General features: G+C 33.4%; 2 protein-coding genes and 1 long non-coding RNA gene across 4 annotated transcripts; 1 reads left to right on the top strand and 2 right to left on the bottom strand.

Annotated features, from left to right (window-relative positions):
* Nucleotides 1–1,217: 1,217 nt before the first annotated feature.
* LOC113274292 (HVA22-like protein e) lies at nt 1,218–2,778 on the bottom strand. Of its 2 annotated transcripts, none has more exons than XM_026523722.1 (5): nt 2,762–2,778; nt 2,494–2,568; nt 2,109–2,231; nt 1,774–1,984; nt 1,218–1,454 (listed from the first exon to the last, which is right to left on the bottom strand). In XM_026523722.1, exons 2-5 carry the CDS (start codon nt 2,538–2,540, stop codon nt 1,437–1,439), a joined length of 399 nt encoding a protein of 132 aa, XP_026379507.1. In that variant the 5' UTR covers nt 2,541–2,568; nt 2,762–2,778; the 3' UTR covers nt 1,218–1,436. The 2 variants fall into 2 exon arrangements, with proteins under 2 accessions (XP_026379507.1, XP_026379506.1); XM_026523721.1 differs by lacking the exon at nt 2,762–2,778 and adding an exon at nt 2,356–2,382 and having other exon boundaries at nt 2,494–2,574.
* Nucleotides 2,779–5,347: 2,569 nt separating this feature from the next.
* Nucleotides 5,348–7,343, bottom strand: LOC113362744. Its single transcript, XM_026605232.1, has 4 exons — nt 6,594–7,343; nt 6,225–6,465; nt 5,910–6,027; nt 5,348–5,804 (listed from the first exon to the last, which is right to left on the bottom strand). Exons 1-4 carry the CDS (start codon nt 7,217–7,219, stop codon nt 5,713–5,715), a joined length of 1,077 nt encoding a protein of 358 aa, XP_026461017.1. The 5' UTR covers nt 7,220–7,343; the 3' UTR covers nt 5,348–5,712.
* Nucleotides 7,344–10,308: 2,965 nt separating this feature from the next.
* Nucleotides 10,309–13,272, top strand: LOC113274291. The gene is made up of 3 exons (XR_003322934.1): nt 10,309–10,407; nt 10,993–12,019; nt 12,914–13,272. It is a non-coding gene; the product is annotated as an uncharacterized LOC113274291 (long non-coding RNA).
* The last annotated feature ends 1,563 nt before the right edge of the window (nt 13,273–14,835 follow it).

Here is a 14,835-nt window from a genome sequence, read left to right as displayed (position 1 = left end):
ACATTTACAGTATCAGATCCACAACGAAAGAAGAAACCAAAGAAGTTCATGAAGAGCTGAGTTTGTTTTTGTTGATTGTGTTTATCTTTTTGTTTATAAGTTATAGGTTTGTTTGTTGACAATATTTTGGATAGTGCAGTTTATGTGTGCAACTTTGAATGGAGGAAGTTTATTTTGCAGAACAGGTTATGAAATTTAAACATTAAAGACTTATCTTTTGATTACATTTGAATATTATTCTTAAATCAATTACATATTTCTAGTACTTTTCCTTTCGGTGTTTCTTTTGTTTCAATTACAAGTACATCTGAAGCCCATCTCAAAGCATCACAGTCTTTCTTCTTACATACCAGGTAAGCCATATTGAGATTGTGTCGACTCTTACAAACCTTTAGTTCTAACTGTGAATTGCAGTTTTATTTGAAGCATGGTTGATTGTGTAATGGATAGTTATTGAAACAGTGATATTCTTCTCCACAGGAAACGCAGCTTTGTGGGCTTGGAAGCTTGATTTGAAGTGTTATAGTTGGAGAAGAAGCAAGATCAAACTACTCAAAGTAGTTGCGGGTGGGATTCAAGCATTGAAGAAGGCCCTTCCATTTGATTAGTTTTAGATATAGACAATGCTCTAACTCCATTACAAGGTACATGTTTGCACCTTAAGTAAATCCATGAACAAATCTTTGTTTCATGGTCTTCTTTATCACACATAAATCACTCAGTCTTAATGCTGCTATTGCTAGAACTTGATGAATGTTTAACACCGCCACCCATTTTTTAGATCTGAATGAAAAAGATGAAGAAAATCTATGGGAGGTGGATATGTTTTTATAGAAGATTAGATTATCATTGAGTGGTGGGGACCACCGTGTTGGAGACATGTGTCAATTTTGATGACATATACAAAATACACACGTGGATTCGAGCCTAGCCGGGTTAAGATTTTGATTCGGCGAGTTACAAAATTTGAAGGATTTGGAAGTCCTTTTTATCTTACCCTAACGGTGACAGAAAGGCGGATAACTGCCATTTGCCGAATAAAACGGTCACAGCCGTCTTAATTTTGCAAAAAAGAAACGGGCCTAGTTTTGTTTGCGTGAGAAAAAAACAGGCCTATTTCTGTTTTTTACCCAAGTCTAACATTTCCTAGCTATGCTAACTGTTGGGATGATTAAACACAGAATGCACAAGGAAGTTAATACAATTTCAATCAAGCATCAAGAAGATAATGAGAGTGAACCCATTCAACAATAAGGGTACTTCAGTATGTTTCACATCAGTTTCTTCATTCAAATTCCAATACATTTACATGTGTTTTACATTAAAAGAAAAAAAAAAAAGAAAAAAAAGGTTAACAAAGGAACAAGAAAGAAAAGAAAAAGAAAAAGAGGGTTTAATTAAGATATTAAAAAAGATTGACATTGTTTTCTTGAATTCTACTCATCTTGCTCCCCCTGCAATGAACATTCACAAAACCAATTAAAGTTCTTCCCTTCTTCAAAAATTAAGCTTTTAAAACATGAAACTCCAAAATCAAATGGTGAAGTTTACAAGGAGATGAGCTCTAGCTCTTCGAAATTTAAAAAAATTGCAGCAAAAGATTTTTATGTAATGTTAAGGGTAATAGGCCGTCTTTTGTACCACAATATGTGATAAGTCACGGTAACATGAGCTAACATATCATGCCATAATTCAACGCGATAACGGAAGATAGTCTGGTAACAACATTAAACCATATTGTTCTATCAAAAGCTTAAGAGTGAGGAAACTTACTTTCTTACTAGTATTAGATTTCATGAAGTCCATAAGCTTTTTCTTGCTATTTGGAGAATTGTGATCCTTGACAGGATAAGCTGCTGAATCAAAATATTTCATCAACAACTTTTCTCTGACAAATTTGTCATATATGAAAGCAGCCCCTCTCAACTGTGGAAGCACCAGCCAAGCAACCAATAATAGCTTTATGTCGTACCATATTGGTATCCTAATTGAAGGTTACACAAAAGCTTTTATCAAAACAAAGCTAGCTACAAAAATTGTTCAAGAATCACTTGCTACAAAAACTGTTTTTGCTACAACATTTATCGCATAACTGTTTTTGTTATTACCAATTTAAGACTGGTTCTAAGACCATCTCCGTGAGTGTAAGAAATGAGTATAAAATCCAATAAGCCAACCATTGTTCATCGTCAACCTTTGTAGGGCTCTCGATTGCTTGAATTGATGCATATCTAAATCATATATCAATGAGAAATTCAAACTAATGAATTCCTTATATTAGTTAAAAGAAATTTAACTATGACATAAACTTTCATACTAACAGCAAGAACATGGGTGTATGAACAATATACTTACAAAGGGTAGACAAGCATCATCACAGGTCTGTATGCAATATGTTTGCACAAACAAACAATTAGTAAAGAAACCATGAAAAAAGAATTAAGAAAAAAAAAAGATTGAAACATAAAAGAAAGTTCGGGTATTGAAGTTTACCCCGCCAAAGAGTGAATATAGGTTGCCAAAGTCCATAACTGACCCATGCTTTGTGTCTTATTTGTCTAATTGAACCTGAAAATGAGCAAGAAAAGATGTGATCAAGGAGGGGAAGGATGTGTATATATATAGAAACAGAGAAGAGAAGAAAGAAATGGGGATGGGAGATTAGAAGTAGCTTTCACATACTACTAACGTGCCTTCAAACTACCAATAACTAGCTACCATGTGTACCAAAAACAAAGAAAAAGAATGATCTAAAACCGACCAGTATCCTAATTTTAAGTTCCAGTCTTCCAACTTCAACGTATCTTAGTGATCGTCGACACATTTTAATATTTAAGATTTGGGACCAAATCAAACTAGTGTCAAATGTTTCATCAGCAAACTACTAAATTAGGATTTGAGTGGGAATAAGAAAGCTAGTTGTTTAAAGCTCTAAACTACCACGTTGAACAATCTTGACCATTTGTTCCTTGGGATGTTTATAGATTCAGGACACACGGACAAGAGTGATGACATAACTTATGAGTGTGACATATTTTTGCTATTGATGTCGGTTGCCCATTTGAAGATACTAGGTGGAGATTTCTCTTTTTTTGGTTAGGTATGGTGTGGTTGTCACAACCGTCATTCTCTCCTCGTGCGTTCAAAAAGTCGATATGGACGACAGCAATGGAGCAGTTATTTGATTAATTCACTCAGCCGGAAGTCAGATTACAGAAAAGCTGTTTTTAAGTAAATGAATGTTGGACGCTAAACCGTTGTTTCAAAGGCTTTCAACACTACAACCCACTCTGCAGGCTTTTTATTGGTCCCAATTCATGAACTCATGACACCCAATTGCAACAAGTTAAGGTGAACAAAGTCTATCAGCAGATTCAGCACCGAACTTGGACAGAGAGCCAAATTCCTACACCTGGACCTACCCATAGTTCCTGCTAGAATCAACATCCTCATGGGTATGACAGGATTGATAAAACAAACAGTTCACGACCAAGAGCTATTTATTACCTCGCCTAAAATGCTGAAGTTCTAGGAGGAATGTGAAATCTTTTGCCTGTCTCGAAAGCATGCATCATAATCAAAACCTGCCAAAAAAAAACCATACTTGACCATATCAGCTGTAGCACATGCAAATAAAACGCCTAAACCAATAATGCAGTTACCACAAATCAGAACATACTTTGGAAACAAGAAGAACCTCGATTTTGGCATACCTAAATCTTTCTACGCATACAAAACAATAGTCCCATTTTGGGTGATCTTATAAGGGGTATCCTATGGATAGTTCAATTACCTATATATCCTTAATACAAAAATCTAAAATCAGTTTTCTGAAAAATCAAAATCAGTTTCCCTTAACATCTCTTCTTCTTCCTCCTCCTCTAGCTGAACTCTTCCCCCTCCTGCGAAAAAAATAATTCATCATTGTGATTAATTGTCGATTCGTAAAAATTTGATCGTCGATTAAACTCAACCACATAATGACTCATACAAAGAAAAACAGGGATTAGGCAAATCAAATCGTCTTCTAATCCATCAATTGAAGAAGAAGAACCAATTGAAGATGAAGGTGTAGAAACTGAAAATCAACCACCAATTGAACCAGAAATTGAACCAACTCATCTCCAACTCCGGAAATGAGGATAAGAAAGTAAGTTTTACAAACCCAATCTCCTATTAGAAGTTTTTCATCAATTAAATGACGCTTACAGTGTTGGGTTCGGCTCAAAATTGAGTTGCGTTTTTAGCCGAACTGTTCTTCACAAAAGCTTCCTGTAAGTGTATATGAACAGTTAGGCATGAAATTTCATGAAATTTTAAGCCGAACCTAGTCACAGATAGAGATGCATAGGGGTTCGGCGTATTTGATAATCATAATATGTGCCGAATCTAGCACATTTACGAGGTTCGGCTATTACGATATTCTCAATATGTGCCGAACCAATAACAATATTTTAACCCAAAAAATAACAAATTGATGTTCGGCTCATACGATTTTGGAAATATAAGCCGAACCAGTAATTACTTTTTTTCCGGGCTATTCAGGATGTTGTTCGACTTACTATGAAACTTTCATATAAGCTGAACTAGTGTCTAGCAAAAGGGTTGGAATTGAAAATTATAGGTTCGGCATGCAGTAAACAAATTCAGTGAGCTGAACCGTTCATCAATTGGTAGATTCGGCTCATAGATGTGAGCCGAACCTCAACTTGTTTCGCCGAACCATGATCCAAAAAATCATCTAAACAACCTTTATAATTCTGAAAATTATCTTAATCACTAAAAAAAATATTTAATCACTAATCAATATTACTAACACTAATACGTAAAGGACATATTTGCCATTGAAAAAAATTTGGGTTAAGGAATAATCTGATTTTGCTATTTCATAATCTTTTTTTGTCTTTATATAATATGCCTAGTAAGATTTCAGTATGCCCAAAATCAGGGTTCAACAAGAAGGAAATGGCACACACCTTGACTTGACATCTAGTTGATGCAAATGGTTAACTTGGATCACTTCTTCCTTGCAAGATGCATCCCAACAAACATCTCGAAAGTAGTAGTGTCTCAAGTGCTGGTATGTGCGCAAATAAATAGAGAATGGGACAGAAGATTGTAAAACCACATGAAATGCAGTTGTCCTGTTTTCTTACAGATGTCTCTACAAGTTCCTCTCCTGCTATACCAATGTGCATGTTCAACCAGTGTTGAAATTCTCATCATCAAAGATTCCTCAAGTGCAGTTACAATGGGTTACAAAGGGATTATCAAGAACATTACATACACAAAAATGAAAAAAAATGGAATCGTTCCATTTTGATCATAAATATATCCTACACTGGTATTAGCCAAAAAATCACTTCTACCATTTCATATAGAATGAAAAATTGCCAAAGATACAAAATATGGGTAGCATTCAAAATGTTCCAACCATAAAGTACAAGGACAAAAATGAGCTCTATAACTCAATAAACTCTCATGGAATTCAACCAAAAGGGGGCAAGACAACAGGGGGGTGCTTAAGTGCAGGCACATTGACCTGCAAGTTAGATTAAACACAAACAAAAGCTATGTTGCTAAAAACTGGATGATATGCAATGGAAATGCTCCATAAACATAAAAGAATCGCAATAACTAGATTGCAGGGGAAAAGGAGAACCCTAACTCTTAATCAACCTCTACGGCACAAAATTGCAGGATAATTTATCCTCAAAGTACAACAGCAGCATTCTCTGGGGATACAAGCGGACTGGTATGAGCTATCAAGGGTTCATAGTGATCTGCTCCAGCACCACACCAACCTGTGTGCAGGACAATAAGTTTTGGTAAATATGCATACTAGTCATAGTACTTCATTAGTTACACAAATGGGAGACAAATATATCCAGCAAACATATTCTGATTACCTGTTCCCTTCATAAAGAGAAAAAATGGAGGACCACGAATTTGGCTTCTAGGACAATGAGGCAGGAAGAAGACACAATTATCCTCATCAACCATTGCATCAGACCCGTGAGATTGCACCTATAACACATAACAACATGGTTATACGAGAAACTTCAACCAAAAATTTTACAGGAAAAAAACACAAAAATACTCATCCACTTCAGGCAACGTTAGGAAACTAATAGAAAGAAGGCAAAGCAGTGTAGCTGGAACAAACAATGCCCTCAAAACACAGCCAACGACGATATTAAAAGGCTTCTGAGATTTATACTTACTACGAAAATCTCTCTATTAAACTCAGTTGCAAGACTTTCAATAGCAATATCATCACCAAATGCAGCAGCACGACCATCGAAATTCTCATCGACACTTAGTAATCCTTCTTCTGTATATTGCAAAGTGATAATATCATACTCATCTTCAGCAGAACCTGATATTGACATGTATTTAGCCCAATTCTGTCCATCTTCAACTGCAATACATCTTTCCTTATATATCGATTCTGCTGCAACTTCCCTTCAAAAATGACAGGAAAAAAAACCCAAAATTTTAAAACCCTAGCTTTTCAGATCTAGAATCCCCAAATTAAAAAAGATACTAATTTTGATGAAAATAAACAATAAAATCTCAATAAAACTCCATACCTCTGTAAGCCTAAATCAACAAGTTCTTTAATAGCAAGATCCAAACTGCACCGATCTTCTTTCCTAGCTAACAATTTAATCTCTTGAACAACATGAATCCCCCACCCAGTTTTCAGATCTGGACAATACAAGTGTTTAATAACACTATCAATCGTCACTCTGTCTAATCCATTACCATCAGATCCAAAATCCTCCAAAAATCTCTTCACAGTTCGTCTCCTCAACTCTCTAGAATCCATATCCAACTCCAGACCCATCGCTTTCACTGAAGCTGTAAATAAACAATTCCCATCTGCTTCCACATCTCCACCATGTGACAACCTAAATACCATTGATTCTTCCAAATTTTTGCATTTCCATAAAACCCCTTTATTGTAAAGCTTCTGTAAATACCTTTTCTGTTGTTCTTCTAATCCGCTAACAGTGAACCAACTATATTTCTCTCCTGCCTCTTCTTCTTCATCGACAGGGGTATTTTCGGCAGTATTTTTTAAAGATACAAATGAAGAAGACGAAGAAGAAGTGGCAACTGCAGTTGGTGGTGGCGGTGGTGGTGGTTCTCTCCATGGAAGAGCAACCGGTGATTCAGTAATCGTAGAAGCAGAATCACACAAGAGTTTTCCCATTTCTACAGGGGCAGTTTGGGATTTTAAAAAATTGCCCTAAACTTTCTCTCTTTTCTCTTCTTCCTGTTTGATTGATGGAGTTACAGAGGAGAGAAGAGACGAGGAGCAGAGAGAGAAATTGTAACGTTAGGATGAATTTAACGGATAGATTAATGACGCGGGAATTAAGTCACACGTGTTGGGATCTTGAATCGTCGGATTTTGCTAATGTACACTTACTCTGACTAGATTTAGTAGTAAACTCGTACAGTTGGCATTTGTCTTAATTTATATACTGCATAACGTTACCATACAGCATGCACCATTGAAGATTACAAATGTCGCAACCAGACGAAATCCCAGTCCTCTACTCAGATTTACGTAGATGAAGATGCGGGAAGCCATAGTTAAAACGTCTAACCTAACTGTAGCTAAGTATTATTTCACACACTTTAGGTCTTTAGGTGCTGCCAACTATTCGGATTTATATGGTCTAGCTAGCATTTCATTTGATCTGAGTTGCTAACATGTGCCGCTATTTGTTATCTTTTGACCGTTAAAATGGTCGTCAGCAGTACTGTACGTGTCATCTATATATTACAAAGGACAATGATGTTTTTCCATATGCACGGTTATCTATATTTGGGACACATAAAGGACAGTCTAGATTTAAGTTTTTCAATTTACGTTTTTATCATATAAAGAAGAGTTGAGATTGAGCCCCAGATTTAAGATTTTCAATTTACATTTTTAGTATACAAATAGTGATTTAGATTGTGCCACATATTTAATACTCTCTCTGTTCCATTTTAATTGCTTTTTTAGGGGTTTTTTTGTGTTCCAAATTAGATGATAATTTTAGTTTTTTTTCCCAATTTTCACTATTTCACCTCTGCTTTGGAATCACACCAGAGAATTAATTCTCATGATAATCAACACGGAAACATTTATTCTATAATTTTTAAATACACCCCATGAAGGATATATACTCAATCTTGTACATCCAAGTATATCATTATGGGATTGATAACTTTCTCTATATTCTAGAAGGGACAATGGTGTTTTTCCATATGGACGGTTATCTACATTTGGGACACATAAAGGACGGTCTAGATTTAAGTTTTTCAATCTACATTTTTATCATATAAAAAGGGTTGAGATTGAGCCCCAAATTTAAGATTTTCAATTTACATTTTTATTATCCAAATAGTGATCTAGATTGTGCCACATATTTAATACTCCCTCCATTCCATTTTACTTGCTTTTTAAAGGTTTTTTTTGTGTTCCAAATTAGATGATAGTTTTAGTTTTTTTTCCCAATTTTCACTAATCTACCTCTGCTTTGGAATCACACCAGAGAATTAATTCTCATGGTAATCAACACAAAAATATTTATTCTATAATTTTTAAATACACTCCATGAAGGATATATACTCAATCTTGTACATCCCAAGTATATTATTATGGGATTGATAACTTTCTCTATATTCTAGAAACACAAAACTAGGTTATTTAAATCTTTGAGTAGGAATTAATATGAGTTTTACTGGAAAGATTTTACTCTCTCTGATATTTCTTAATATTCGTGAAAAATTCTACAACATCAAGTAAATCTGAACGGAGGGAGTAAGTTTTTGAATTTCCTCTCAACCCTCTTAATGTCATTTATTTAGGAGTTACTTTTCCCATTTAATGTGAAACCATTTCTTTATTCAAAATTAAATTCCCTTTCATAATCAAAATCTATATTTTTAGCATATAAAAGAATGGTGGTGCCTCATGCCTTAATATTTTGGTCATATATGCAATTTGATTTCTTGTTTTTTATTCATTAATGTCGTATTTTGTGATAAGGATTTTGTTTCTTCGTTTGAAGTTAAAAGATATTCAAATATGATTGTTCTCTATTCAATTTACTCTTATATTAGGTTTTCTAATACTCATATCATTTAATCTTTTATTTTTTTATGTTGTCCAATTTAACTTTGACTTCTTCCGCAAAAATCAAGAAGATTTTCATGGAGTGAAAATAATTAACGAAGAAAGCCCCGGTTCCTTGTTATTGCCCCGGTTCCATTGTTCTTTGTATCTATATTATAAGGGACAATGGTGTTTTTCCATATGGACGGTTATCTACATTTGGGAAACATCTATATTATAAGGAACAATGGTGTTTTTCCATATGGACGGCCCTTTACATTTCAGACACATAAAGGACGGTTCAGATTGAGTCATATGTTTTTGTTTTTCAATTTACATTTTTAGCATATAAAGAAGGTTTGAGATTGAGACACTGATTTAAGATTTTCAATCTACATTTCCAAGGGTCCAGATCGAGCCACATATTTCAATCTCCACTTCACCCTTCCAGTGTCATTTATTTGAAGTTATTCTTCACATTCAATGTGCAAACGTTTCTTTTATTTTAAATTAAACTCCCTCTTAATTCATGCTTCAAAAAAAATTGATTATTTTCTTTCATCTTTTTCATTTCTTTTTCTTCTTCATCGTCTTTTTTTTTTCATCAAAAAATAAATAAATCAAAAGATCTTCTTATGCCCATAATATTTCAATTTCTCCATGTGTAAAATATTTCTACCAAAGAAGATCTCTTTATCATCCACTAGATATTGAAAAGACGTTTGTTATTATATTTGTTCTCTTACAGTTTGTATTTTTTTTATAGTTTATCAATTTTCATCTAAATTTCTTTTCATCCAATTGGTGTTTTTAAATCTGGGTTATTGAGAAATGTTTCAGATTTTTTTTTTTATTTTGTGGTTTTAGGGTTAATTTGTGTAAAGATTAGATTAACGCTCATCAAATTCATCAAATGGTTTTAAAGCGCAGTAGCTGCAGCGTGTAACATTTTCAATCTACATTTCCAAGGGTCCAGATCGAGCCACATATTTCAATCTCCACTTCACCCTCCCAGTGTCATTTATTTGAAGTTATTCTTCACATTCAATGTGAAACCGTTTCTTTTATTGTAAATTAAACTCCCTCTTAATTCATGCTTCAAAAAAAAAAATTGATTATTTTCTTTCATCTTTTTCATTTTTTTTTTCTTCTTCATCGTCTTTTTTTTTTCATCAAAAAATAAATAAATCAAAAGATCTTCTTATGCCCATAATATTTCAATTTCTCCATGTGTAAAATCTTTCTACCAAAGAAGATCTCTTTATCATCCACTGGATATTGAAAAGACGGTTTGTTATTATATTTGTTCTCTTATAGTTTGTATTTTTTTTATAGTTTATCAATTTTCATCTAAATTTCTTTTCATCCAATTGGTGTTTTTAAATCTGGGTTATTGAGAAATGTTTCAGATTTTTTATTTTTAATTTGTGGTTTTAGGGTTAATTTGTGTAAAGATTAGATTAACGCTCATTAGATTCATCAAATGGTTTTAAAGCGCAATAGCTGCATCGTTTTCGACTTAATTTTTTTATTTCTCTCTACTCTCTGAATTAGAATTTCATTTTTAAATTTGTATGGTGAATATTTTATTTTCCCCCAATTCATTTTATTTTAGATTATTAAGTTTTGTTTGAATTTGATTTTGTGCATCCCACTTCCTCTTTACAAGAATTATAAAGGTTGATTATTTTTCAAGTTCTATATTTTATTGTTAATCCTGTAGATTTACTTTTTGGTATGATTTCCAAGTCTCACTTGAATTGTTAATACGTGAGCACTGCCGGTTGAATTAGCTTTTAGTTCATCGTACTTCTTTTTCTGTTTATAGCAATCTTGCCGGCTTTAGCTAATCCAAATTTTTTCACTTTTTGTAGACTTCGAATATGGTCAAATTGAAGTTGATTCTACGAACCAAATACCGATAAATAGACATTTTTTGTATCCAACTGCACAAATCATTTTAAGGTATTATATTATAATGTGAATAATTATAGAGGCGATCCAACTGGTAGATTAGGTTCTTTGTTTTTCTTATTTTGATTTAACAAAAATGACGTTTCAAACATTTATAAATTAGTCTTACTTTGTTGTCCTTCGTTTACTTTGGCACTTTTGGATTTACAATCTTTGGTCCATTTTTGTTGTATTGGTAAGTTGAAGTCTTTTGGTTGTTTTTCTTTTGTTGTATTTGTTGTTCTGGTGGGTATGTGATGATTTTAGTCCTTTTTTTAATTGACTTAGATCTGTTAGCAGTCTAATTAATTTCTGAATTTTAGGTTAGTTTATAAAATGTTTTAAATTCTTGCCTTTGCATTTTGCTCTATTATCATTCCAATTTTTCAAATTTGCAAGTTCCTCGAAACTTTTTCGGAAATGAAATCCCACCTAAAGCAAGGGAGAAGGGACACAGGTTGGTTTTCTCTGTCGAGGTAAATACCAATATTTGGTTATATACATTGAGGTTTGGTAAAAATCTTTTCATTACGTATTAATTCCGGATGAATTTAGCACTGCTAGAGTCCATTGTAGCAATGTTCACGAAGTATAATATAGGATATCGTTATTATTAACATGTTATTTAGGGTGTTTGCGCAAGGTCATATTCGTTTGCCAGATATATGTAAGGTCGGGTGAAAGGTTTATTCGCGTTTCTGTACTGTTGGTCTCACCACAAGCTACTTTTGGACCCTTAATACCAATATTTGAGCTTGGATGAAGTATAAAAGTTCAGTATTTTTTTCCAGGGGCCTACTATATGTTCAGTTCGTACAATTCTCAATAAGTTTTAAGCTCAGTTTTGTATAACATCACAGAGGTTGGGGAAAATGTAAATTATCAATTATGTGAATGCTTTGACAGAAGGTCTACAGATGTTGACAGGAACAAGGAGTTTGTAGTATTGTAAGTTTTCTCATATTATTTGGCTCTTTTAACTCTTTATGCATGTACTTCGAAATAATATATTTTGTTATTAGAGATCCAACACCCAACACATTGGTTCTTGCAACAGTCTCTATATTTCAATTTTGATAGGATAACTGAAAGTCAGAGTTTGTGTTATTAGTATGTTACCTGATAATTATACCGATATCAGTCTGTGAAATCTGTTTGTTGGGAATTCGTTGAACAAGGAAAAGCTAGAAAATATTTTATGAAAAAATGTTGGTAGTGTCCAATGGCAACATAGAATATGAATTGCGATTGTGGTGCCGAACGTCGGTTGGTTCAATAAAAATTCAATTTTGTTAGGGAATAAAATCAGTAATCGGTTGCTTGATGATTTATGTTCACGGTAAAATGATGGATGAAAAAAATAGATGGTGGCATGTGTCGTGTTAATTAATGAGACTATAACTAAATCTTACATCTCTTTCCAATATCGTACTTAGTTCCCTACCTTTTTTTTATTCTGAAGTTCCTATGATTCAATCGGGATAAGATCATGTTGATTTAGTGTGTCACTTTCTTACAGATTAGTCGTTTGAAATCAATTATGTAGAGTAATTTATTTTGATATTGTAACAAATTAGAAAGCATGTACGATAGCCATGAAGAATTTCCTTAGGCACAATCTTTCCTTATAAAAGTTAATTTGTAACACTATTTCATAATGAGTATGGATATGCAACTGGAGAAAGTTTAGAACACCAACAACACTCATCTTACATTAAAAATTACTTTCTCTTGCATTTGGTCGTTGCAGCAGTCTCACATCAAGCTACTCTTTAAATAAGCTATTAAATTTCATGTCTTTTTAATATAATGTGGAACTGATATTTTTCTCAATTTATACAGGTGAACTATTGGAACTCATGCTTTTGTAAATAATTTTTTTCGTTTGATCGTTGGCATGTTGATATCAATGAAAGATTTTCCTAACAACAATCCACTTATACAAATATCGGCAATCATTCTAGGTATGGAATGGGTTATCTTAAATAGTTGGTTAGACATAGGTTAAATTTGGCCTCATGTAGTCATCAAGTATTAATGTTCCTTTCAAGGTTATGTACAAAATGGTGTGTGTACATGTATTCTCTTTGATTTCTGAAGTAAGTTGGATGTTAATCCTATATTTTTGTATGTATAAGCAAAATTGAAAAAGCGTGTATGGAACCGCGACATGTTGGATTTTGGGAACATGAACACCAACATATGCATCACCTCTTATATTATTTTTCTCCATGTATACAATTTTAGAACTTCTAATCTAAAATTTCAAAGAACTTTGTAACGGTATTGGAATAGTATGGGGTAGTAGTCATGTAACAATTGTTGTCGTTCAATTTTAATGTTTCCATATTTTACAAATATTTACGTAAAATTCCACAATTCCGCCATTTATTAGAGGTTTACATATTTTTGGTTAATTATTAGTTTAAAAATATGCATTGAAAACAAATTTAATTAAGTATGCTTCATCTAGGAAAAAATGACATAATATAATAACACTAGAGTTAGATTTAACAGGACATATGTCGAAATACGATAAGAAACAATCTTTCGGCAACACCAAGAACAAATTAAATCCCTTCCCGTCTTATCCTAGTATTTTATAAGTACCAAAAGTTTCAGACATCCAACGGTTTCATTGCGCTTCTTTTTGTGTTACTATGTGGTAAACGGTAATGAATCTAAGAGAAACGTGCAAGTGCTCTGTTTTTGATGTACAGATGCACGGATGCCGTTTGATATATTCTAATGTACAGATGCACGGATGCCGTTTTTAATGTACAGATGCAGAAAAACGCAAAGCGGTTTGATATATTCTATCCTGGCGAGATTGGGGTATACCCAGATTAATTGTGGTATATCCATTTTATTCCTATCCAAACTAGTGTGTTAAGGGGTGTCTAAAAGGTGTTAAAAGACCAAATTTCCCATACAAAAAAACCTTGCCGACCAAAACATATTTAAAAAAAAATCAAAATCTTTCTTCTACGCTCTAACTATACATGTGAAATCAAAAAAAAAAAAAAAAAAACGAAGAATCAAAACAGACCAAAAGTCGGCAAGGTATTTTTTGTTGACCTTGCCGACTAAAATATAGTCGGCAGGGTATAAGGTTGAATACCATGCCGACTTTTCATCTCTGAAATTAGCAGTTACAGGGTCGGCAAGATATCCATCTCTATACCTTGCCGACTATATTTTAGTCGGCAGGTTATGAAATTAATACCTTGCCGACTAATCATGTATTTGTAATACCTTCTCTGTATGTCAAAAATCCTATAGTCGGCAGAGTATTTCTTTATCGACCTTGTCGGCCATAAGTTGTCGGCATGTTCTTCATCCGCAGACCTTGCCGGCCAGATATAGTCGGCATGTTCTTCATCCGTAGACCTTGCCGACTTTTCATATTTTCAGAACTGAAAATGTTGATTCCTTCTATAATTTTGGGTATAAAATCGCTCAGCAGCTCTACAAATCCATATTTATAAGTGTTTGGGTAGTACGATTTCATTTCCGTTACAAGTAGAATTCTTAGAAGAAAAAAAAATCTCAAAAATCTACCCACATCCATGAGTTCAATCTAAAATAAAACCTAATTTCAAAATTTTAATCAACTAATTAACTAATTAAATTAATTATCCTAATCACATTTATTAGTGTTAATTAATCAAGGATAGATTAGCCATTTTTGTAAATATGTGGATAAGGGGCTTTGCGTTTTACTTCAAAATGACCTTATTTTGTCTCGTTTGGTATACCCCAAT

The sequence above is a fragment of the Papaver somniferum genome, chromosome 4, assembly GCF_003573695.1.
Source record: "Papaver somniferum cultivar HN1 chromosome 4, ASM357369v1, whole genome shotgun sequence".
Classification (NCBI taxonomy): domain Eukaryota; kingdom Viridiplantae; phylum Streptophyta; class Magnoliopsida; order Ranunculales; family Papaveraceae; genus Papaver; species Papaver somniferum.
Note: the sequence above shows the minus strand (reverse complement) of the source record. Positions and strands in the feature narration are given on the sequence as shown.